The sequence below is a fragment of the Hyaena hyaena genome, unplaced genomic scaffold (genome assembly GCF_003009895.1).
Source record: "Hyaena hyaena isolate Hyena2069 unplaced genomic scaffold, ASM300989v1 scaffold_700, whole genome shotgun sequence".
In the NCBI taxonomy this organism is placed as follows: domain Eukaryota; kingdom Metazoa; phylum Chordata; class Mammalia; order Carnivora; family Hyaenidae; genus Hyaena; species Hyaena hyaena.
This window is the reverse complement of record NW_024081331.1, coordinates 419,671-445,439: the sequence shown is the minus strand read 5'-3', so window position 1 is coordinate 445,439 and position 25,769 is coordinate 419,671. Positions and strand designations below refer to the sequence as shown.

General features: G+C 47.4%; 1 protein-coding gene across 5 annotated transcripts; it reads left to right on the top strand.

Moving 5' to 3' along the window:
- On the top strand, positions 1-25,769 carry PEX5 (peroxisomal biogenesis factor 5). Of its 5 annotated transcripts, none has more exons than XM_039217557.1 (16): positions 1-100; positions 8,166-8,328; positions 8,652-8,687; positions 8,982-9,114; positions 9,293-9,424; positions 15,222-15,327; positions 16,439-16,529; positions 16,929-17,039; positions 17,286-17,378; positions 17,776-17,871; positions 21,929-22,072; positions 22,289-22,359; positions 22,748-22,960; positions 23,543-23,708; positions 24,042-24,199; positions 24,375-25,769. In XM_039217557.1, the coding sequence occupies exons 2-16, from the start codon at positions 8,182-8,184 to the stop codon at positions 24,574-24,576; spliced, it is 1,899 nt and encodes a 632-aa protein (XP_039073488.1). In that variant the 5' UTR covers positions 1-100; positions 8,166-8,181; the 3' UTR covers positions 24,577-25,769. The 5 variants fall into 5 exon arrangements, with proteins under 5 accessions (XP_039073488.1, XP_039073486.1, XP_039073490.1 ...); XM_039217555.1 differs by having other exon boundaries at positions 17,752-17,871; XM_039217556.1 differs by lacking the exon at positions 1-100 and adding an exon at positions 7,409-7,542 and having other exon boundaries at positions 17,752-17,871.

Below are 25,769 nucleotides of genomic sequence, written 5' to 3'. Positions count from 1 at the left end.
TTCTTCGCTCTACCACACAGGTTGATCCTAAAGGCACCCTCAATAGCCTTGTGTATGCAAATTTCCACACTCAAGTCGGCTGGTGAAGGAGCCTAAAAAGGTATGCAAAATACTGTAGTCTCACAATGTTTTAAAAAATTTCTTTTTCTGTTTTTATGATTCTTTCTTCCCTGTTATTTCTGATTTTGTGTACTTATATTTCCCCTTCTGACTCCTTGACTGGGTTTGCTAGTAGTTTATTTTCTTAACTTAAAACAATTTTTAAAAAATGTTTATTTATTTTTGAGACAGAGGGAGACAGAGCATGAGCAGGGGAGGTGCAGAGAGAGCGGGAGACACAGAATCAGAAGCAGGCTCCAGGCTCCAAGCTGTCAGCACAGGGCCCGACATGGGTTGGAACTCACGAACTGCGCAATCATGGCCTGAGACCAAGTGGGACGCTTAACCGACTGAGCCTCCCAGTCCCCCTATTTTCTTAACGTTTTAAAGAACCACCTTTTTGATGTATTTGTTTTGCCATTTACTAATTTAAAAAAATTAGTAGGCTTTATTTTTCAGAGTAGTTTTAGGTTTACAGAAAAGCAGTGTTAAGATTGGCAGAAATATGAGCAAAGAAGTACAGAGTTTACATATGCCTTGTCACGTCTCCCCTGTGCCCATCCCCCCTGTTATCTGACATCTTGCTTTAGTGTGGTTATGTTCAGTACAGTTGATGAATCAATATTGACATATTATTGTCAACTAAAATCCACAGCTTACATTAGAGTTCACTCTTTGGGTTGTGCATTTTATGGGTTTTGACAAACGCATGACGTCATGCACCCACCATCACGGTGTCATATAGAATAGTTACATTGCTCTAAGTCCCTCCTCCCTGTCCCTGATGGAACCATTGATCTTTTTTTTAATGTTTTGTTTATTTTTGAGAGACAGAGGGAGCACGTGAGTGGGGAAGCGTTGGGGGGGGGGGCGGGCAGAGGATCTGAAGCAGGTGCTGTGCCAACAGCAGCGAGCCAGATGCCAGGCTGAAACCCATGAACCGTGAGGTCATGACCTGAGCTGAAGTTAGACACTCAACTGACTGAGCCACCCAGGTGCCCCGGAAACCACTGATCTTTTGTTCTTTTTCTTGTCTCTGTGGTCTTGTCTTTTCCAGAATGCTACACAATTGGAATCATATATTAGCATGTAGCCTTATCGGACTGACTGCTTTCACTTAAGATTCCTCCATTTCTTTTTTAAGGGTTTATCAACACCTAAAAGCTCATTTCTTTTTCTTTTTAAATTTTAGTCTATTTCTTCTTTTTTTTTTAAATCATCGAATAATATTCTATTGTATGAATGTATCACAGTTTATCCATTCACTTACTGAAGGACATCTTGGTTGTGTTCAAGTTTGAGGAAATTATGCATGAAGCTGCTATCATATTCATGTATAGGGTTCATATGGACAAACGTTTTCAATTCATTTGGTTAAATACCAAGGATCACTACTGTTGGATTTTTTTGGTTTGGTTTTGTAAGTATGTTTGGTTTTGTAAGGAAATTCCAGACTGTTTCCAGATGGCTGTACCATTTTGCATTCCCACCAGCAATAAATGAGAATTCCTGTTGCTCCACATCCTTGCCAGCAATTGGTATTTTCAGAGTTTTGGATTTTGGCTATTCTAATAGGTGTTTAGCAATACATTGTTGTTTTAATTTGCAATTCCCTAATGACATATGATGTTGAACATCTTTTCATATACTTATTTGCCACCTGTAAATCTTGTTTGGTCTATTCAGATCTTTTGCCCATTTTAAAATTGGGGCTGTCTATCTTCTTATTGAGTTTTCAGAGTTCTTTGTAAATTTTGGCTACCACTTTTATTTAAGTATTTTTTTAATTTTGAAAGAGTGAGAAAGTGTAAATGAGGGCAGGGCAGAGAGAGAGAGGGAGAGAGAGAGGAAGGGAGAGAATCCCAAGCAGGCTGCATGCTGTCAGTACAGAGCCTGATGTGGGGCTTAATCCCATGACCCTAGGATCATGACCTGAGCTGAAATCAAGAGTCAGACACTCAACCAACTGAGCCACCCAGATGGTCCCCACAGTTTTTTATTTAGTGTTTTGCTGGAGCAATGTGGATGTCTATAAGATTCTGTCTTTGCAGGCTACCCTATTCCTGGGCTTTTGGCCAGGGAGAGTGGGGTTTTTATTGGAGCTTTTGAATTTTTTTTTATCTGTTTATGTTGGTGTTTCTAGGTTACTGACCTTTCTAGCACCCTGGGGTATAAGAGGCAAAAAGAAAACCCACAGAATCCACTACCATGTTGTTTCTTGGGCACTGAAGTCCGTAGCTAGTCTGCTTTCTTTTTTCCACCTTTTGGAATCTCCTTATGTTTATTTTACATACAATGTCCAGGTTTTGTTTTGTTTTTAGTTGTACTTAGTGGGAGGAATAGAGAAAAGTAGATCTACCCCATTCTTCCTGAAAACAAACACACTGCTTATCTACGTCAGCTACAGATATTTGGTGAAAAGTAATGAAGAAGGAGCAAAACTCATTTGGGGAAAGACTCTCAAGTAAAAAACCTTGACTTCTTTTTTTCTGCCTTCCCTCCGTTCTTCGAAGGAGAGAGGATCAAAAGGTTCCCAGTTGGATTTTGGCAAGGGTGACATATTCTGACACCTCTCTGGATTTCTAAAAGTGGAAAGATTCTGCTGGAAGCAGGGATAGACAGAGTGTGTATTACAGTCCTTGCTACCTGGGGAGTTCCCTGCTGTGTGGCCGGAGATGGAGTTGGGTACTTTGCACCTAAAACTAGGTTGGTAGCCCTGGATACACCCGGCTATATCTAGATCTCACTTTTCTGAACACTTAAAGGAAACTGAGATTTTTTTTCCGGGTGTATTTAGATGGGCCCAGGCTCAGGATTTGCCATGTCTCCCTACACATACTGCTTTCTTCCTCTGCCAAGTTATTTCTGCCAGTGATGGCTACTGAGAGGAAGGGAAGATGGGCGAATCATAGCCAAGGAGCCCTTCCAAAACATACTGGTGTAAAGACTGTCCCTTGATTTGCAAGCTCCAGAGCACAGACAGTTGCATAACACTACATCTTACATCATTAAGAAACTAAAGAATCAAACCAGATGAGGTGATTCCCATTTCCAGCTCCTCCTCCAACAAAAAGACATATAGAATTCAGCACTTCTACAAGAATTTGCTTACTCAATTGAAGTTGAGTAAAGAAATTAGTTGCACCTAAGGGTAAAACTGTAACCTGTGAGTTGGATACCGTGTTGATTGAAGGAAATGGCCTTATGTGTCCTATAATGTGTCATATACAGTGTGTCATAACATGGCAGACAGAACTCGTCTCTAAAACCGGGTTGAGAGTGTTTACTTGTGATTCACATAGCACTGTCTTGGGAATATGGAGCTCCTAAGGCTTTTGCCTTGGTCTTCAATATGACTCTTAAGGACCTTCACTGTGATTCCAAATTTAGTCTAGTGATCTTGACCTACCTGAGCCAGTAAGTTTGTTTTCCAGAGGTATAGGTAAGTGACTTTATGAACTAAAATACTTGGTGTTTAAGAGAATCTGATGTATTAGCCTTCAATTTGGGAAGTAAAATTTTGGACTTGAGAGTTTAAGAGGACTAAAGGAATTTGACAAATGTTTATGAGTTAATTTATTAGATGCACAAGGTTGAATAAGTTTAGAAAAGTTTTGCCTAATAAGGTTATTTGCCTGTTAGGCATTTAAAATGCTTAGGGGTGCCTGGGTGGCTCAGTTGGTCGGGCATCTGACTTCGGCTCAGGTCATGATCTCACGGCTGGTGAGTTTGAACCCCGTGTCAGGTTCTGTGCTGACAGCTTGGAGCCTGGAGTCTGTTTTAGATTCTGTGTTTCCCGCTCTCTCTGCCTCTCCCCCGCTCACGCTCTGTGTCTCTCTCTCTCCTTCAAAAATAAATAAACGTTAAAAGCATTTTTTAAATGCTTAAAAATAGGGGCGCCTGGGTGGCTCAGTTGGTTAAGCTTCTGACTTGGGCTCAGGTCATTACCTTGTGGTTGGTGGGTTCGAGCCCCGTGTCGGGCTCTGTGCTGACAGCTCAGAACCTGGAGCCTGCTTTAGGTTCTGTGTCTCCCTCTCTCTCTGCCCCTCCCCCACTCATGCTCTCTCTCTGTCTCTTGTCTCTTTCTCTTTCAAAAACATAAGGATTAAAAAAAAATGCCTAAAAACATATGTATATTAAATGTCAGGTAGTTAAAAATGTTTAAGGAAATCTAATTTATGTTGTTAAAAAGGTAAAATCTAGCATAACATTTCAGAACATGGACTCTGGAACCAGATTACATAGGTCAAAGTCTATTTCTAGCAAACTATGGCCTGCTGCCTGTTTTTGTACAATCTGCAAGCTAAGAATCATTTTGACATTTTTAAGTGGTTAAAAAAAGATCAAAAGGATTTTTTGTGACATGTGAAAATTATATAAAATGTGAATTTCAGTGTCCATAAAAATTTTTAGTGGAACATGAGCACGCTCATTCGTTTGTGTATTATCTTTGGCTGGGTTTGTGCTATGAGAGCAGAGCTGAGTGGTTGTGACAGAGACTGTACGACCTGAAAAGACAAAAATATTTCCTGTTTGGCTCTTTACAGATAAAGTTTGATGATCTCGGTGTAGGTTCAAATTATAGCTTTACTATTTAGTATAAGCTTGGGCCTGTCATTTAATCTCTCTGTGCCTCAGTTTCCTCATCTGTAAAATGCGGATAATTATAGTCGCTATTATTAAATTATTGTGAGGATTCAATAAATCGATATTTGAAAAATGCTTAGAACAATACCTGGCACACAGTAAATATAGTCTATTTCTAAAATTAAGGGGGTTTTCCCTTGTTAAAGTTGAATTAATCAAACAGTTATTAAAGAATATGTAGAATTAAACATTAAAGTATGAAGTAAAATTTCCATTCTATAAAAATTATTACTGGGGCGCCCAGGTGGCTCAGTCAGTTGAGTGCCTGATTCTTGATTTTGGTCATGATCCCAGGGTTGTGGATCGAGCCCTGCTTTGGGCTCTGTGCTGAGCATGGAGTCTGCTTGAGAACCCCCCCCCCTCTCTCTCCCCCCCTCTGCCCCTCTCCCCCACTCACACACTCTCTCTAAAATAAAAAAAATAGAAAATGAGTCTCTTTTTAAAAAAAGTATTACTTTGATGACTAGAATAATAATTTAAAGTTGAACCGAGGATTTTAAATCTAAAGCTTCAATATAGTGAATGTTCAACACCTAACTAGCGTTATTAGTCCTTTTTTAGCACCAGAGTTCCCCTTGGACTTGTGGGCCAGGTTCTGTGCAGAATTCTGTGGCCTGGGAGAGGAAGTTCTCCAGGGCTTATAAACAAGGCTTCTCTAAGATTGGGAGGCAGTGTTGCATAATGGGTGGGTATTTGGAGTTGTGTCTGGATTGAATTTTGACTTCCTAGCTGTGTGATTTTGGGCAGGTCTTATCTGTAGAGTGGGGTTGGTAATACCTATTTCATAGAGGGTATTCTGCAGATTAAAAGCACTAATGCCCATGAAGTGTTTAGTGCAATGCCTGGGCTTTCGTAAACATTAAATAAACATCAGTTATTATCATTATTACCATTCTCCTAGGAGGGGGCCACATAATGAGTTATTGCTAATCGGTTACTAAATTCCTAGCAGATCAGGGGGTTCTCTGTGTGGTACCATTTGGGTGGTACTGGGAAATCCTTTCCAGTTGCCTTGATTTCCTAAAATTCTACCCTATCATATGCTTTCTGTTAAACATTGCTCTCTCCAGGGGTCCTTTACACTCTACAGAGGGCATCCCTTCCTCCTTGGCATGGTTTAGTTTATTAGGTACTAGATATTTTCTTTATGAGGGCAGTGTGAGGACAGTGAACAGGCAAGGGCGGATTTGTGTTCTCCAGGGAAAGGGGGCGGTGGGTCTGAAAGATGGTGAAAATGTAAGGAAAAGGAGAAATTTTGCACAGTCTTCAGGTCTGCCCTGCCTTTCTGTTCCCCTGAGTTGTCAAAACAGCTTCTTTACTTTCCCAGGGAGGAGTTTATGGAGCCAAACCCCTCTGTTCCCCTAGGGCCTTCGCCTTTGAAAGCCTTTGAAATCTGCGGCACACCGGGAAATAATCATAGCCCAGGGCGCCACCTGCTGTCTACCTGTCTCCTCTCCGGCCCCCTGGGCTGGGATGGTGCTCCCGTCGTTTTGGTACTAACTCATCCTTGCTCAATTATTAGCAGCTCTGAGCACCTTCTGCCCTTCTTCTTCTTCTTCCTCCTCCTCCTCCTCCTCCTCCTCCTCTTCTTCTTCTTCTTCTTCTTCTTCTTTTCTTTAACATTTTATTATTTATTTTTGAGAGACAGAGACAGAGCATGAGTGGGGGAGGGGCAGAGAGAGAGGGAGACAGAATCCGAAGCAGGCTTCAGGCTCTGAGCTGACGCGGGGCTCGAACTCACAAACTGTGAGATCCTGACCTGAGCCGAAGTGGGCCACTTAACCGATTGAGACTGAGCAACGAGGCACCCCTCACCTTCTGCCCTTGATGGCACCAAGACTTCCTTGGTCTTGGAGCCAGGTGAGATATCAGGGTTTATTTCCCAGTGACCTTGAAGTTTGACACCAGAGCCAATTCTGTGGCAGATCGTGAGCCTGAGGCTTATTCTGTGATTAAAAATCATTTCTTGTATCATGTCTGTCCTTTCAAAGTCTGGAGCGGTGGGAATATGGCCACCATGGTGACCTTGACCAGTGGTGAGAGAAGAAGGAAGAGGAGTGATTCACCGTGCACCTTAGCTGTATGTTACCAGCTTGAGGACTCAGGATGCGTTGGACCCAATTTTAGTCTCTGGAATTTGTCGTCATCCAGTGCTATTTTCCCCATTACGCAGAGGTGGCAGAGGGATGGGGGGCGGGGGCAGGCCTCTGTCTCCAAGGAGATTGTGACGAAGTCCCACTAGGGGCAATTTGGAAGTGGCCCTCTCTAGAAGGCTGAGGGAGGCCTCGGATCCGACCCTCGCGAGGGTCTTTCTTATTTAAGACTAGCCAGCCCCTTTTTAGAAGGGGAAACTGAGGCCCAGAAAGGGCAGGGAATCCCCTTGGGTCACAATGTGCCAGCAGGGAAGAGTCAGGAGGAGCTGGGTCCAGGATTACGCGCACTTGGCTTTCTCCCAAAGCTCAGGGAGCCCCTCTCAGCTCCACTCTTCTTTGAGCTTTCCATCAAACAAGTCCTAGTGCCGAGGATCCTTTTGAACGTTCTGAGTCGCCACTCCGAGACTTCCCCTTTAAGGAGCTCTTCCCCTTTAAGATTCACGGCTCCTCCCGTCACGCTGCGTCGCAGTCTTAAGGCCCCGCCCTTTCAAACAGCTTTCGCAGGGAGACTACTGCTGCGCGACCGCCACGGCCCCTTTAAGCTCGAGCCCCGCCCCTGGCTCTCCACCCCCTTCCCTCTCCTCCCCTCCCCCTTCTGGCCGCACCAGGTGCCCCGGCGGGTCGTGCAGCGCGGCGCGCGTAGGTGAGCGCAGGGCCCCGAGGGGGTGCGGGGACACGTTCTCCGTCTTCCTCGGCTCCGGCCGGATCCTCGCGGGTGCCGGGGGCGGGGCCGGAGCTGCGACTGGGGCGCGGGAAATGGGTGGGCCGTGGGGCTAGAGGGGTGGGCCGGGACCGGTCGTATGCGAGGAGGGGCTCAGGTGACTTAGGGGGAAGGAATGGCTCCCCTCGGGACTCGCCAGACTACTGGGGGTGTGGGGGACCGGGGTCCCACTCGCCCTTGCCCGGCCAGTGCTCCGGTACAGCCCAATTGCGGAATTGTCCCCCCAGATCCATGGGGTCCAGGCCCTTCCGTAGGGGGCGGCTGCCGGCAGGTCCCGCCGCCTGACACCTCAGTCGTAGGAGGCCGCTGGAGAGGCCCAGGCTGAAAGCGGTGGCCTTTGGGGTGTGGGGGGGGAACAGGAGGCCACCGGCCCCCTCTCGGACTCCCGGCAGAGGTGGGGCCGTCGCAAAAGGCACAGGGGTGGAGGGTGGCCGGGAGCTAACAGGCTGGGACAGACGTCTGCCGGCTTCCCTGAGCTACGGGCCGAGCTGTGGGCTGGGAAGGATCTGGCTGCCGGAACTCAGTTCCAAACCCTTGCCCATCAGTGAGCTGGCGGTCACCATGGCAATGCGGGAGCTGGTGGAGGCCGAATGCGGGGGTGCCAACCCACTCATGAAGCTGGCCGGGCACTTTACCCAGGACAAGGCCCTTCGACAGGAGGGGTTAAGGCCCGGCCCTTGGCCCCCAGGAGCCCCAGCCTCTGAGGCGGTGAGTATTCTTGATGTAGAAACACAAGCCGTTGACCCGGGATGGAGGGGCCAGACCCTCTGGCTTTGGGATAACTGCTCTCTGTTGTGTAGCAAGTAGAGCTGTCGCCTAATGAGTGTTTACTTAACTTGGCACTAAGCATTGTACTTCTTCATACGGATGAAGGCAGTCGTTTTATAGATGAAGAAACTGAGGCTCAGAGAAGTTTTGTGACTCGCCCAAGGTCACGCGGCATGCCAGAGCTGGAATTTTAACCCATGTTCAACTGAGTTGTGTGTCTTTACCACCGAACCATATTGCCCCCCCTTTCTCTTCTGTCTTAGGTTTCCAAACCTTTGGGAGTAGCCTCTGAAGATGAGGTAAACACACTTCTTGCATTTTTCTTTCGCCCCTTGTGTTTTTACTTGAAACTTGGCTCACCGTCATCTCAGTCTTTGGACCCTCCTGGCCAAACGAGATTTGCCTTATTCCTCCTGCTTGCTTTGAAATATGTATTCGTTTGAGTGTTTACAAATCTATAGTTTCTTTGCTTCCCTTTGCTTGTGTTTGACATTAGTAACCCCCCTGACCGTCCCCCGTTTCCCCCACCCCAGTCCCCCATTCTTTGGGCCCTATCTCCTGCTGAGTTCATGTCATCATGTCTCTCCTGACAGTTGGTGGCCGAATTCCTCCAGGACCAGAATGCTCCCCTTGTATCCCGTGCCCCTCAGACCTTCAAGATGGATGACCTCCTGGCAGAGATGCAAGAGATTGAACAGTCAAACTTCCGCCAGGCACCCCAGAGAGGTGGGGCCGGAGTCCGCTGGGAGGGGTGGTCACCAGTGTCCAGGACCGAGGAATTGAGATGCAGAAGGAGACAAAAGGAGCAGAGTGTTTTCACGTGCACTGAGGGTTCCTTAGGCATAATAGAATGAGATGTGTTTCTTTCTTTTTTTTTCCCTTCCTTCTATCTCTTTCTTTTAAGCTCCTGGTGTGGCAGATTTGGCCTTGTCCGAGAACTGGGCCCAGGAGTTCCTTGCAGCTGGAGATGCCGTGGATGTAACTCAGGATTATAATGAGACTGACTGGTCCCAAGAATTCATCTCTGAAGTTACAGGTGAGGCTTGCGTGGGGCAAAGTTCTTGTCTGTTCCCTATTTCCTCTTAGGATGTAGAGTGACTTTGGCTTCTGTGACCTTTCTGGATTCTCGACTCATTTCTCTAGGGCCCTGCACCTGATTTCCCTTAGGTGATAATAGGGAATTGTTGAAACTTGAACTGGATAAGAGGTTTTGGAGATTATCTCACTGCATCTTTTTATATCTCTATATCTGAAGAGAGAATGGGAGAGGGCACCCGGAGAGGGAACACGAGGGGTTAGGTACTTTTTGTTATCTGGAACTTTATTACTGTAGTTTGGTGGCGAGGATCCACAGACTGGATGAATGGCAGTGTTGCCCAGGAAGAAAGAGTCAGTACAGCCTGCGGGATTCTGGCGTTAGGTCATCTTGAAAAGAGTTGAGGCCTGGGAAGTGCAGTTGTGGAGCTCAAGGGCCTGAAGTACAGGTTCTTAGAGGGCAAAGACCATAACCTGATGATGATAATAAAAATTAATAATAATAGCTACTGTTTGCTTATCACGTTCTGGGCTTTGTATTAAGTGCCTTAAATGCATTATCTGTTTAATCCCCTTGAGAACTCTTGAGGTAGCTACTGTTTTTATTCCTAGCCTATAAATAAGAAAACTGTGATTTGCCAAAGCTGATTCAGTTTTGTAAGCGGTGGTGTTTCACTCTGGGTTTGAATGATTCCAGACCCTGTGGGCTTAACCGTGGTGCTCAACCGCCAGGCCTGCACCCCAAGCTCTTCAGGGTCCCATCTGTGTCTCCCTCTTCGAGAGGGTCCATGGTCATTACCTCCCTTGGGATTGATTCCTCTCCCCCAAGCCTGTCTGAATAGGGGCCTGGGGGAAGGGCATTCTCTTCAGCTTTCCTCTTCCTCATTGCTGTCAAAGGGAAGTACTTGTTAGCCTTTTCCCAGTTTAAAAAATTAAGAATAACAAGAGATACAGATGGGCAAAGTTACAGAGATTCTAGACTCTCAGGGTGTTCACGTTGTCATAGATTCCTGAGATCATTAATGGGACCTCATTGTTTTCTCCCTCCATCATTTTTATTCCTCTAAAACTAGGGCTTTCTGCCTTTAGGAAAAAACCCCTCAAATCTAACAATTGCAACTCATCTTTAATAAAAGCTGTTGGCCTTTTTTAACATCACTCCCTTTTCCCACCTTTAAGTTGGAGTTAAGGTAGAACAGCAGATCTTCTTGGTTTCATTAATAGTGCTTTGCACTTTACGATCTTAAATACGTTTAGTCTTCACAGTTATGCTTCCAAGGGAAGTATTCCTTCCCTATTGTGTAGATAAAGAAACTGAGATTTGGGTTCCATACTTTATCCAAAGTCATTCGGTGACAGAGATGACATTCACACTTGTATCTTTCTGACCGTAGGCTCCATACTTAGACCCATTACACTATCATTGAGAATCTCCTTTGTGAAATTCCCTCAAGTGAAACTCTGAGTTGTAACAAGGATACTCCACCAGACCAACACTCAGTTTTTCATACAAACCTTGGACTTAAATGCTGTGTCTTATTATAAAGAGACTTCTGTTGTAATGTGTTGGCATCAGTCAGGTTTTCAAAAAATTTTTTAAATATTTATTTATTTTTGAGAGAGAATGTGTGAATGTGGAGGAACAGAGAGAGTGGGAGACACAGAATCTGAAGCAGGCTCCAGCTAGGCTCTGAGCTAGCTGTCAGCACAGAGCCCAACACAGGCCTTGAACTCACGCACCGTGAGATCATGACCTGAGCCAAAGTCAGACCCTTAACCGACTGAGCCACCCAGGCGCCCCGGCATCAGTCAGTTTTGATAACTCAGAAAAAAAAAATTATTGCTACTGGAAGCATTGAGATTGATGAGATTTTTGTTATAATGACCTGAATTGCTTGCCACCAGCGAAATCTTCCTTAACCTGTAAGTGAAACACAACTTTAGAAAAACACGTTGGACTTGTCTTACCTGTTAAGTCCTTTTTGGGAGATCCCTTCTCTGTTTCGTACGTTCTCCTGGGAGGCAGGGATAGGGAGAGCCGGAAAGGGAAGTTGAGCTATTTGGGGCCCGCCTGCATAAAAATGTCCAATTGCAATAGTTATTGCTTTGTACGTAGTGGACTTTCACTATTTATTGAACAAATGAATTGAGAGGTCTGGGAGGAAGCTAAAGGAAATTAATTCTGGTCATTCATTTTTATATTCTCATAATATTTGTGGCTGATATTATATCAATGATATAGGTTACCTCTTGCTTTATGGATACGTTAACTTCAAGATGGAATGTTATATGCTTTAAATCCTTATTATTTTCAAGTCCCTATTGTTAAGATCTTAGACTCAAGCTTAAAAGGAACTTAGATGTGCATTTATTGTCTTGTTTTCATGTTCTATCTGGAAATAATTCATAGTTTCCCTGGAAGTTGCCAAATAAGGTAGAGGAAGGTTCTGTGTATCTTTCCCTCTGTTTTCCCCAGGGGTAATATTTTGCATGACTATTCGTTACGTCCCATATCAAAGTCAGGACATTGCCATTGGTACAGCCCACAGAGCTTAGTAAATTTAACCAGTTTGACATGCCTTTGTGTGTGTGTGTTTATGGTTTTATGCGGCTGTATCACATGTGTAGATGTGTGTAACTACTATCACAGTCGAGTTACAGAGCCATTCCATTGGCACATGAAGCTCATTTCTCAGTCTGCCATATTTCTTGATGGAATCCACCCTCCACCCCTGCCCCTCAATCTCCTGGGCCAGATAGTTCTCCGCCTTGTGACTTGGCTGCAGGGATGAAATATGTCTTTAAGGGGATTTGAATTTAGACAGCCCCAGCTAACATGGTATGTGCCGCCCCTGTGGTAGTCACGGGAGAGAACCCAGCGCTGTCATTGGAAAGGGGGTAGGCGGCAGTAGCAGACATTGAAGGATTCCCCCCCCCCCCCCCCCCCCCCCCCCCCCCCCCGCCCTGTCCCATGGCAGAGGAACGGCTGTGGAATAAAAGGAGTAACGATCTCATCCTGCTGTTTTCTCCTTTCCTTATGGGTTTGCTGTGAGCAGACAGTAATAATGTGAATAGTAATAGCCAATGTTTGTTACTTTGTGCTTTACACGTGCGTTATCTCGTTTGGTCTTTACAACCATCCCTATGAGGTAGCTCTTCTTATCTCTATTTTGTAGATAAGGAAATGGTAACTTAAGGGTTAAGTAACTCGCACAGTGAATAAGAGGTGGCCTTGGGATTTCAGTGCCCGAAAGCTGACTCTAGAACCTACATTCTTTACCACTGGGCTATTTAGCAAACTCAGAAATGTTTAGGGATGGGGGGGAAGCTCTGAATTTTTGACTTTTGAGCTTGGGCTGAGTGTGCCTAGGTGGAAGGAACAATCAATGAGAAAGTCAGGTGAATGTTCTGAATTGGATGTTTGGAGTCTAGATTGGTTCTAACTCTACTAATTTACGTAAGCGAGGACAGCCCCTTCTCTGTATGCCTTCTGGATCTCAGGGATCCAAATGGATCTGATTTTCTGTAAGAATTTCTCAAAAAGTAGTGTGAAGGCCAAACAGAATTCTTCTGGTTATTTCATTTTGACTCTCTGTTGGAACAGGTTCCCAATGCCAGAAAATTCTGAGTCTGACGGCTAATATGGCCAAATACCAAATTTGCAGCTCTTCGAGGATGACTTTTCTCACCTCTGGGATTTTTTTCTAATCTGCCTCATGTCTCTTAAAGTCCAGATGCTTTATATATTTTCCATTGCTTCTCGTCCTTGAAAGGAGCATTTCACAAAGACCTCATTCTCTCTAATTTGAGGAGCATTTGTGGCTGGAGTATGCTTCTGGAAAACACTCTAGTGGAGAGTAAGGAGTGGCTGGAGAATAAGGAGGAGCAGTGGTTAATTTTCAACAGAATGGGAGGAAGGGACCAGGGGGCGCTGTGAAGTCTCCTTAAGTAAGTGACGTCTCTATATTATTAGGTCTCCACTCTTGGGCTGACGGCCTCGTTGCGGCAAAGGAAAGAGAAATGTCACCTGTAAGAACTAGGAGGGAATCTGGATAAAAATGTTGAGAGTCTTTGAAATTAAGGACTCAAAAAAAATTTGCCAACCACATCTTAGTTTATTATATTAGTAATATTTATAGTTAGGTGTATTTTGAAAGTCTGTACACTTTTTTTTCTCTACAGATTTTGACATTACTTTGCCACATGTTGAGTTTACCTTGTTGAAATTGTTGAGGCACAGTCTCAGTTAAATGGAATAGACAGTTCTGTTACACACTTAATACCGAGGACATAAATCTGCCTTCTCCGTGTTGAAAGCAATGACAGAGCTTCAAACTGGGGACAAAGATAGGGTGGGCATCTCAGTCCCCATGTGGGGAAGTGTGGATGCGGTGCGGAAGGAAAAGCACACTGCTGGCTGGTGCCTTGTCTGTGTTGACTCATTCTTTAGGCCCCTTCCCCGCCTTATTTTTGAGAGTGCAAGTGGGGGAGGGGCAGAGAGAGAGAGGGACGGAAGGCGGGTTTGGAGCCGGCTCAGACAGCAGAGAGCCTGATTGGGGGCTTTAACTCCCAAACTATGAGATCATGACCTGAGCTGAAGTTGGGCATTCAACTGACTGAGCCACCCATGTGCCCCTCTTTAGGGCCCCTTTGAATAATGTCTGCGTGCTCTCTCTCTTTTTTTTTTTTTTTAATTGTTATTTCCCCCTCTGGCCCCAGAATAGTAAAGGACAAAGTCCTGGAGGCTGAGAAAGAGTTCAGTGCCCTTGTTCAATCTGTTCTGTTTATTATGTTTGTCACTAGAGCTTCTGGGACAGTTCCTAGAATTACACTTAAAAAACATAGCCTTAAAATGAGTCAAAAGTGAGGGGCACCTGGGTAGCTCAGTCGACTAAGTGTCTGACTCTTGATTTAGGCTCAGCTCCTCATGATCTCACGATTCATGGGTTCGAGCCCTGCGTTGAATCCCCCACATAGAATTCTGTCTCTCGCTCTCTCTGCCCCTTCCCTGCTGCTCTCTCACTCTTTATCAAAATAAATAAACTAAAAAACAAACGAATCAAAGGTGACAAGTCAGAATAGAGTCTCTTCCTGGGGGAGGGATGGCCTGACGGAGCTTGTGAGAGGTGTGAAACGTTCTGTGTCTTGATGCGTGTATTCGCGTGTGGAGTTAATGAACAGTGTCCTTACGTTTGGTACACTTTATATACTTTCATGTTTGCACATTGCATCTCAACTAAAAAAATGAAACCAATGTCCAGTGGGAAGAGTGGTCCTAGGTCTTTTCTAATTCCAGCCCAGCATTCTGGTTCTTAGGTCCTCCCAGGAGGTATATTACGATAAAATAGGAGGCTTGTTTTGTTGGGATAGTGTGAGCCCTGTCGATGGCGAACAGACCAGAGGTCTCCTGCTCTCCCTCGGCTCCTTACCGGTGTCCTGCCACACGTTTGAGGCGGGGGGCGGGGGGAGGGCAGGGGGCCCCTCAGCGCCTGCTGGTTCTTATTGAGTGAGGCCTCTGGCACTTCAAGCAAAAGGGTTCGGTCTGGACTCCTTTCCTGAGTCTCCTCATTTGTTTTCTTTTTTCCAACCCAGTAAACGTCCACCCCAGGCCCCTTGGGAGTAGGCTGGACATTGAGAATTTAGTAGTGTTTTCTTCTGAGCAGGAGTCTCTCAGGGATTCCGTAGGATCTCGTTGGCTTTGGCTTGGTTAAGAGGGTCAGTTGAATCCATGTAGTCCCCTCCTGTTCCCTGACCCTTCACCGAGCCCTGGGTGATTTCTCCAACTCCGTTCCTTGCAGATCCTCTGTCTGTGTCCCCTGCCCGCTGGGCTGAGGAGTATCTGGAACAGTCCGAGGAAAAGTTGTGGCTGGGAGAGCCCGAGGGAACAGCCGCCGCTGATCGCTGGTGAGTCCAGCTACTTCCTTGTGGACGGATCCCCGTGAAAGGAGCATTGGGTAGTTTTCCCAGCCTCCCTCACCCTCACCTCCTATATCTCATTCTCAAACTGATTTGCAGTCCCCTCCTTTTCTTTTCTTGTTTTTTAAATTTAGTTATTTTGAGAGAGAGAGTGAGAGAGCGAGTGAGCGAGCGTGTGCCGGGGGGGGTGGGGCACAGAGGATCTGAAGCAAGCTCTGCGCTGCCAGCACAGAGCCTGATGTGGGGCTCAAACTCACAGACTGAGATCATGACCTGAGCTCAAGTTGGACGCTTAACTGACTGAGCCACCCAGGTGCACCCGCTTTTTTTAAAGTTTATTTATTTTGATGGAGGAAGGGAGGGGCAGAGAGAGGGAGAGGGAGAGAATCCCAGGCACGCTCTGCACATCAGTGCAGTGCCTGATGTGGGGCTGAACCAACCATGAGATCATGACAAGAGCTGAAGCCGGACACTTAACTAAGTGAGCAGTGTTAAGGTTCCCACTTATATTATTACCCCTAGAAATGTATGTTGCAAATGTAAGTGAGTCGCGAATCCTAAGTGTCCTCAACCAGAAGTTTATAGCTTTACCTTATGTACCCTATTCCCTTTTTAATCCGGAGGCTGCCACTGTATTCCTTCCCTCTGCAAAGGTGTGTTTGGGAATGGGAGAGGTAAAAGAACGTAGCTAGTACTTTGCCACATCTGCCCAAGTGTCCTTTTTTTCTTTTAAAATTTTGTTTGTTTTGAGAGAGAGACCATGTGAATGGGGGAGGGCCAGAGAGAGAGAGAGAGAGAGAGACACAGAGAATCCCAAGCAGGCTCCATACTGTCAGTGCAGAGCCTGAGGTGAGGCTCAACCCCCCCAACTGTGAGATCATGACCTGAGGTGAAACCAAGAATTGCTTAACCCACAGCCACCCAGGCGCCCCCCAGCAGGGTCCTTTTTTAGCGTAAATTGGAATTTGTAGGCCTTCCACAAGAACTTGTATCTTTTCCTTGATAAGAACCTTCCTTGCCATGGGCTGGGAGCGGGGAGTAGAGGGGGAAGCAGCTGGCCCACGGGTGTGCGGAACGGGCCTGTCCTTACCCGTTGCAGGTATGACGAGTACCACCCCGAGGAGGATCTGCAGCACACAGCCAGTGATTTTGTGGCCAAGGTGGATGACCCCAAGTTGGCTAACTCTGAGGTGAGCCGCTTCCCGCCGCTGTTTTGCCCAGCAGAGCTGGCCTTCAAAGTCAAGAGTCCAGCTTTTCGTACCCAGTTGAAAGAGAAGGAGATAAACTCCTGGGTCCACTCCTTCCTGTCTTGAGAACAGAGACTTAGGACCCTGCCTCTTCCTCTTGGCCTCCTTCCCTCGCTTCTTGCACACTAACCCTTCTGCTTTTCTCTATCTTCTCGAATCTTTAGAGCCAGAAATCCCTTCCTTTTTGTTATCCACATTTTCAGGGTCTTTAGCAGATCTTGTCTGCAGCTAGAGGTGGTCAGGGGGAGGAGGAGCGCAGGCTTCTCCGGGGCATGGTTGAGAGAGCATGGAAGGACCTGGAAGTCCTCTCCCAAGTGGCCTATGTGTGTCTCTGTGCCCCAGTTCCTGAAATTCGTGCGGCAGATTGGCGAGGGGCAGGTGTCCCTGGAGTCCGGTGCAGGGTCGGGCCGAGCTCAGGCAGAACAGTGGGCAGCAGAGTTTATACAACAGCAGGTAGGACACTGTCACTTCCCAGTCCCACTTGAGAGCCAGCCGGTGCCCCAGGCCTTGGGCCCAGTGTTCAGTGGTCCTAGACGGGGAAGGGATTTTATTGCCAACTTGTCTTGGTAGCATCGAGGTCCTGAGTGGGTGGGAACGAGACCCTGAGAATGCTCTCAGGAGTGTCTAGGTTGCTGGTGTTCAGTGGGTGGTTAGTCAGTAGAAAGTTGGTGGTGGCCTGATCGTCCTTCTTTGTCACAGGGTACCTCGGATGCCTGGGTTGACCAGTTCACAAGACCAGTAAACACAGCTGCCCTCGACGTGGAGTTTGAACGAGCCAAGTCAGCTATAGAGGTGAGAGCAGGCAGCGCAGGAGCAGACACCTCCGGAGAGGTCACTCCTTTGGAGAGAGGGGGTGTCCTAACAGCAGAGTTGACAAACATTGTCCGTCCCAGTGTCCCTGGGCCTCTGTGTCAGAGTTGCTTGGGGTGGGGTCGGTCAGATTCAAATCCCAGGGCACCAGCTCACACTGCAGACTCAGAACCTGAGGGTAGGACCTAGGAATCTTCATTTTAAACAGCTCTTCAGAGGATCTCAAATACACTGAAATTTAAGAACTGCTGCCTTCAGGGATGTGCCCGAGCGGCGCTGAGGGTGCTGGGGGGCGGGTGCTGGGGGGTGGGCCATGACGAATCTCCATTTTCTAGCTGCCTTCCCTTCCCTGCAGTCTGATGTCGATTTCTGGGACAAGTTGCAGGCAGAGTTGGAGGAGATGGCGAAGCGGGACGCTGAGGCCCACCCCTGGCTTTCTGACTATGATGACCTCACGTCTGCTTCCTACGATAAGGTAAGAACTCGGCTTTCGGGTTGCAGGCTTTCCTCGTTTTTTGTTTCTCCTTTCATCCTGAATTTGGAGGGTCCCTACTTTCAGGTAAGGACTTCCTTGAACCCCCTTTCCAACAAAGGGAAGTCTAAGTCATTCCCTTGCCTCCCTCCTCCAGCGTCTGAAGGTGTGCTTTGTTCTGAGGGTGTAAAGATTCATAGTGATAGACCGTCCTTGTCAAATAATGGTAATACGGTGACATAACACTTAGGATAGAGATTTGCCCGTGATGCATTCAGAAGCCAGATGAAGGAGCTGTGCTTTGGAGGTTGACTGAGAACATTTTGAGGAGATAGATGACCCCCTTGGTAGAGAGTGGTAATTGGTAGACTGTCTCTCTGTCTCCCCACCTTAATATCTACTTACTTTTTTTAACTCACAGGTTCATTTTAAATTTGGATTTAAGTTTCTGTGGGTACTGACCACTTGTGCCAATTCAGTTTTCAAAGAATTATATTACCAGCTGTCTTTGGTGAAAGATGATCTAGTTTTGCATAGAGCATATACTTTAGACCTAGAAGCTTATGCTGTTTCAGAGGTATGGCTGTAGAACAGAATCTGCCTTGGGCTGTAAAGTATTTAGGGATGCGGTTAATAATAGAACTTCTAAGGGGGCGTCTGTGGCTCAGTCGGGTAAGCATCCGACTCTTGATTTCAGCTCAGGTCATGATCTCACAGTTTGTGAATTTAAGCCCTGCATTGGGCTCTGCACTGACAGTATGGACCCTGCGTGGGATTGTGTCTCTCTCTCAAAATAAATAATAAATTAAAAAAAGAATGGAGCTGCTGAGCTGAAACACGAGGGGGAAGGCAGAGAACTGTTTTGGAAGAGGCAAAACAGGAACTGTGGAGGTGAATCGCGATACCTCCTCTCAGCTCAGATCTGGCTGGGAAAGAACTCTGGGGCTAGCACAGATGTAAAGCAGGGTGCAGGAGGTGTAGGTCTTCACAGAGGGGAGCTATGCAAAGATAGGGCCGAGTGAAGTACAAGATAACTTTAAACATGCCAACATTTGGGGTGCCTGTGGGTGGTTCAGTCTGTTGAGTGTCCAGCTCTTGATTTCAGCTCGGGTCGTCATCCCAGAGTTGTGGGGTCGAGTCCCGAGTCGGTCTCTGCGTGGAGCCTGCTTAAGATTTATTTCTCTCTCCCCCTCTGTCCCTCTCCCCTGCTCGTGCACTCTTGCTTTCTCAAATAGGAAAAGAAAAAAAGAAAGCTAGCATTTGAAAGCCAATGAAAAACAGTCCTGGGAAAAATAGGAATTTGTTTACCATTTATTTCATTCTTAGTTTTTAAGAGCTATCATCTTACATGATAGAAAAGAGAGCTTACTTCTTGGACCTTGCCCTATGTTTTGCCCAATAAGAGTTTCTTCTGTAGAATTCTGAGGAGGAAGTACACATTTATTACTTTGTACAAGCAATTTGATAAGTTGCAGGGTCCCTTCGTCTTGCAAACGGCAAATTATAAATTTTAGGTTAAAATTCCCATAACTTTGATAAATATAGATATATCACTGGTTTTGTATGAGTAGCATTTCTTAGCAATATTTACTCTCATATTAACGATATACTAGGTAGCATAAAATTTTCCTGAATACTTTTTTTTTTTTTTTTTTAGAGGAGGGGAGGGATAGAGAGAGAGGGAGAGGGAGAATCCCAGGCAGGTTCCACGCTCCGTGCAGAGCCTGCCTTGGGGCTCAATCCCACGACACTGGGATCACGACCTGAGCTGAAATCAAGAGTTGGACACTCAACTGACTGAGCCACCCAGGCAGCCCTGTGCTAACTATTACTGAGTTATATGTCAGTAGTGCCTTTTTTGTTTTTAAATGTGGATCTGATCCTGATTGTCATGCAAATTCATGGGTCTCTGAATATACTATTTTTTTTTACTGGATCGTCCTTGAATTTTCAAGACAACATCTGTAGCTCAAGCAGGTATTGTATCTCTTTAGCATACAGACGGTTCTGTGACGGGCTGGACTCTTAGGAGTAATCCTATTTCTGCTGCATGATCCTGTGAGATTTTGGAATAGACCAGACAGCTGATCAGACCCGATTGGCTCAGATTAGATTTTTTAGGTTGCAACAGCGATCATAAGCTAATGCCACGTTCTTTTGGTTTGAAGCTTCCTCCACCATATTCTTTTTTTCTATTTATGCATACGTTCTAATTTTGAAAAGTTCCTCTTTGATCAGCATTGACGATGGCCAGGAGGACAGATGGCAAGGAACAAGAGGGGATTTCAAGGACCTCCTGATGGCAGGGATGTGTTGCCTTGTCTTCCGAGGATCATGCCTATTTTTGTGGATGATATTTTATGCTTTTTGAGAATAAGACGACTTAGGTGAATATTCTCATTTGATACTCGCATCAGTTCTGAGGGGCAGGAGTTGGTTTCATTAGGAAACTGTGTTCTAAATGACAATGATCTGTTTCCTACAGGGTGGCCTAAAACATAGATTGTTGAGGTTGATAGTGGAGGGATCTGCGTCCGGGACGGGGGTTAGCAAACTACGGCCACAGGGGGGTCTGGGCTGCTAGCTACTTTTGCCCAGCCGAGGAGCTGATAGTGGCGTTAACATTCTTAAATGGTTGAAAAAAATGAAAAGTAATATTCTGTGACATGTGCAAATTATATAAAGTTCACACTTCAGTTTCCATAAATAAAATTTTATTGGAACACAATCATGCTTATTTGTTTACATATTTGTGGCCCCTTTCTCTCTCCAAAGGTGGAGGTGAGTAGTGACAAAATACTTCATATCTGGCCCTTTCCAGAAAAGATGTGCTGATCCCTGGTCGAGGGTCATGATCTACCTTCAGAGTATTCATATCGTACAGCTATATCCCAGGAATGTTACCTGCTCTCGACGTGAATATACTTTTAATACGTTTATTCCTAATCCATCTCCTGTAATATATCTTGCTTCTTAGACTTCCACTGTAATTATTTGTTTCTGTCACAAATAATTTTCATCCAATGACTTGTCAGGGTTTAGAACTTGGCTGGTAAGATTTAGGTGTTTCTGGTTCATTAGTGGTTCCATAGCAATAGTGAAAAAGGGCCTCACTGCTGTCTTTGCTATAGATGGTTTCATTCTTCTTTGTCCTCAGCTGCATTTAGAAGGGCTCTCCCTGGTAGTCTGCATCTTTTCATTCTGGTATATTGTTTTGTGATGGTGACGATTTATTCCCCAAAGAGGAACCTTTTATTTGCTGGTCCCAAGTCATGCGGCTTCCTAGCGACTCCTGTCTTAGTACCTCTCTGCCCAGCGTGAAATACCCATAGACAGAGCTCTGCACATAGCATTTTAATCCTTCCCTGAAATGAGAAATCTTCAGCCAGAAGACAACGGTGTTTTTCCGAAGCATTTTGTGCCATCAGGGTTTTGGGATCTAGCTTTCATTTACAGTCAGATATGGGTTAATATTAGCAACTGCCAAGAATGAACTTAGGGAACAACTAAAATTTTCGAAGTGCTAGGCCGCATGCTATCCAGTGGGCGCTCACGGTGATTCTCGGAGCTAGGCCGGAGTGGCTTTGGAGCTGTGGGACCTCTGACTCGAAATTGCATTCCCATTATGCGTTATCACACAGCTGCAGGCAAACAGGAAGTGCCCTTTGAAGAGCTAAGCAGAGCTCATCTCATTGCCATCAGCAGATCTCGTAAGGAATGTGTTCTGTCCAGGGTGACAGTCAAGGATGTAGGAATCCAGGCCTTTAGAGACTTCCTAAAATGAGCTTCCTTCCGGCACGGATCCCAGTTTGTAGACTGGCTCAGCTTTTCAGTTACTGTGAACCGGAGACCGCAGCCTGAACCTGATACTGAGTGAGTTCACCGTCGTCCTGGAGGCTCTCCTTTATAATTTGGAGAATTTGCTGGCGTTTAATTGAGATACTTGTTGGAGGTCTTCGGCTTCCCCACCTCTGTGCTGGGCATCCCCTCCCATCTCTGCTGCTCTGACTGTGATGGCTCTTGCCCGGACAGGCCTTCACCTGGCTTCCCTTCCCTGCAGGGGTACCAGTTTGAGGAGGAGAACCCCCTGCGCGACCACCCGCAGCCTTTTGAGGAAGGGCTCCGGCGGCTTCAGGAGGGGGACCTGCCGAACGCCGTGCTACTTTTTGAGGCAGCGGTGCAGCAGGAGCCCAAGCACATGGAGGTGAGGGACTGGGTGCTCTGTCTTCGTAGGAGACACCGCCTCCTTCAGTGCTGGAGGGAGTCCATCCCCCACAGAACAGTTGCAGGTGGAGGGGGGCCTGGCTGGGGGCCTCAGCTTAGGGGGTAAGTGTGGGAAGGCGAGTGGCAGGGGAAGCCAGAGGAAGGGAGGATGGGAAGGTGACTACAAGGGTGATGGAATCTGGCACCTTCTCTCTAGGCGTGGCAGTACCTGGGTACCACCCAGGCAGAGAATGAACAAGAGCTGTTAGCCATCAGCGCGCTGCGGAAGTGAGTACATGAAAGGTGGGGTGCAGTGGCTCCGGGGCCCCACAAATAGCCTTTAAAATGCTAGGATCCCAGGCCCAGACCCTCATCTTTCTGGCCACCAGCAAGAGCGTTTCCATGGGCCAAACTCTCAGGTTTGGAGGGAATTGGAGATACCTGGTTCCATTCCTTCATGAGCTGGTAATTTTATATGTGGAACCCTCACTGGTTCCTCGGCTCCTAAAACATTTCCCTTCTCATTTCTGTAGTTTTATTTATAACTCATATGTAGAGGATCCCTCTGGATTTTACCCTGAGGGAGCTGGCAGGCGAGGCCATCAGGGCTCTGCATTCCATGACTGTATTCCAGCTTCCCTGCGTAGGCCAGCTCTGCCCCTCTCTGTCCAAACAGGTGTCTGGAGCTAAAGCCCGATAACCGGACAGCACTGATGGCCCTGGCCGTGAGCTTCACCAACGAGTCCTTGCAGCGACAGGCCTGTGAAACCCTGCGAGACTGGCTGCGCTACACACCGGCCTATGCCCATTTGGTCGTGCGTGGTGAAGAAGGGGCTGGTGGGGCAGGACAGGGCCCCAGCAAGCGCATCCTGGGATCTCTCTTGTCGGAGTGAGTGTGAGGGATGCTTGGGGGGGCAGATGGTGACTTGAGTCCCGGTAGGAGGAGGACCTTGATTTTGGAAGCTGGGATAGATTGAAGCTCAGGGGTTTAAGAGTGGGATGGGAGATGGGGCGCCTGGGTGGCTCAGTCAGTTAAGTGTCCAGCTTCGGCTCAGGTCATGATCTCACAGTTCGTGGGTTCAAGCCCCACATTGGGCTCTGTGCTGACAACTCAGAGCCTGGAGCCTGTTTCAGATTCTGTGTCTCCCTCTTTCTCTGTCCCTCCCCTGCTCATGCTCTGTCTCTGCCTCTCTCACACAAAATGAATAAACGTTTAAAAACATATTTAAAAAAAAGAACTGGGACAGGAAACCCAGGATCCACTTGAAGGAGGTCCACACTCCATGGTACAGTGCTGGGATGAAACAGAGAAACATGTTTTTAAAGTGGACTTTGTGGGTAGGAGGGTGACTGATAGATTGGGGGATCTCGGGGTTATGAATGGCTAAGGAATTTGGGAGGGTAGGAATATCGACCCTCCATCCACCTGTGTTTTGTGGTTTTTTTTTTCCTTTTTCCCCTACTTATCCAGCTCCCTATTTCTTGAAGTGAAGGAGCTCTTCCTGGCTGCTGTGCGCCTGGACCCTACAGCCATCGACCCTGATGTGCAGTGTGGCTTGGGAGTCCTCTTCAACCTGAGCGGGGAGTATGACAAGGCGGTGGACTGTTTCACAGCTGCCCTCAGCGTTCGTCCCAACGTGAGCCTCGGGTGGAACAGAACTAGAACTTGACTGTGTCTTACCCAAGAGTCACTTGTTGGGAACTTCAGAGGAGTCGCAGGAGATTTCGTTTCTTAGACTGGTTGCCTTGGGAGGACTGGGCCGGGACGGCTGGGAGTCCAGGGTCGTCTGCACGTAGGGGAGCCTGCATGCGACCGAGGGCGGTCACGCTGTGTCACGCAGTGAACAGCAGACAACAGGAGTGGCAAGGAGCCTACCTTAGCCGGACAGGATGGGGAAGAGGGGGAGGAACGGGCGGAAGTGTATCCGAGCCCGGCTTTCGTTCCTAACCCTTCTCCATCCCTGTCCCAGGACTATTTGCTGTGGAACAAGCTGGGGGCCACCCTGGCCAACGGAAACCAGAGTGAAGAAGCTGTAGCCGCGTACCGTCGGGCCCTTGAGCTCCAGCCCGGCTACATACGGTCCCGCTATAACCTGGGCATCAGCTGCATCAACCTCGGAGCGCACCGGTGAGGGCAGCTCTTGAGTGGTTACTGGACGAGCTCTCTCCCCCTGCCTTTGAGCCTCGCGCCTCATTCTCTGGTCCCGCGTCTGACTCACTGGCCCCAGCCTTCTCCCCAGGCCGGTTGACCTGCTCCTTTGAGTCATGTTCTGCTCACCATCTCTCATTTTTCTTCCCCACAGGGAGGCTGTGGAACACTTTTTGGAGGCCCTGAACATGCAGAGGAAAAGCCGGGGCCCTCGGGGAGAAGGGGGTGCCATGTCAGAGAATATCTGGAGCACCCTACGTTTGGCATTGTCTATGTTAGGCCAGAGTGATGCTTATGGGGCAGCCGACAGCCGGGACCTGCCCACGCTCCTAACTATGTTTGGCCTGCCCCAGTGACAGTGGGATGGGCTGCCCTGCGAGTGTCTGCTTGGAGGGGTCCCTGCTCTGGATGTGACTCCCTCTCCCCAAACGGGCCTACCAAGGGGGTGGGCTGATGACCACAAGCAGTACGGCCTCTCAGGAGCTGCCTCAATCTAGGGGGTGGGGTCGTCTGTGTCCTTCCTACGTAGCTGTGGGAAAATGACCTGTGTTGACTCTGAGTCCCTTGGTACAGGGGCTGTACATCCAGCTACAGATCTCTCTGCTCATCATGCCCTTTCTTGGTGCTGCTTTTTGGGTAGGACCCAAAGATCTAGGGTAACTTGTCATCAGCTGCCATTTCTGATGGGGTCTACCACATTCGCAACATCTGCCTGTCCTTTCCCCCCCTTTTACTGGGAGCTGATGATAGTACAGTTTCCTTGGGCAGTCGTGTGTGACAGGTTCTTCTACCGCACACCTCGTGATGGCGGGATCTGGGACGGGATGTTAGGAGTCGGCCTATTGGATTTAAATGTTGCTTTGGCCCAGCGGAGCTGAGTTTTCATAGGGGTGCTCCCAGTTCTGTTGCTCCTGGGCCTCTCCTGACTGTAGCTCGGGCTCCCTGGGTGCAGTGCCACTCACAGTAATGCTGGCGTCTTTATTGAGGGGTCCCCAGGAGGGCTGGGGTCACCTGTACAGAGACTGTGTGTGGGGGGGTAGGGGGATGGCCTCTTTGTGGAATGAACCTAGAAGAGACCAGATGGCATCAGATTAAGGGCTCCGATTTGGGGCCTTTGGTGGGAGGACAGAGCAAGTAGGCTGAGGGGGGTGGTGAGTGCAGCAAGCCCCCCTCCTAGAAAGGCGTGCGAGCAGGAATGAGCTAGCTCTTCTAGAAACGTGGCTCAGAGATGGCAGTCTTGCCAGATTCCTAGCAGAGGCAGGTCAGTGTTCCCATACGCCTTTTGCTGTACTTCTTAAATGTTTCTAGGGGAGAGCATTGAAACACCCCCTCCCCCCGCAGCACCTTCCCAAGGTGTAGACGGAGGGAAGATGAGGGAGCAGCTTGAGGTCTTGCCTGCTGCCCCACACGTGGGGAGGTTCACCGACCCCTTGAAATGACTGCTGAGCCTCTTGCCTTGTCTTCAGTAGCTAATGATCAGAGAGATTTTTTTTTTTAAACTACCATGGTCCCAAGGTTCCATCCTGAAATTTATTTTTCTTTGTATGAA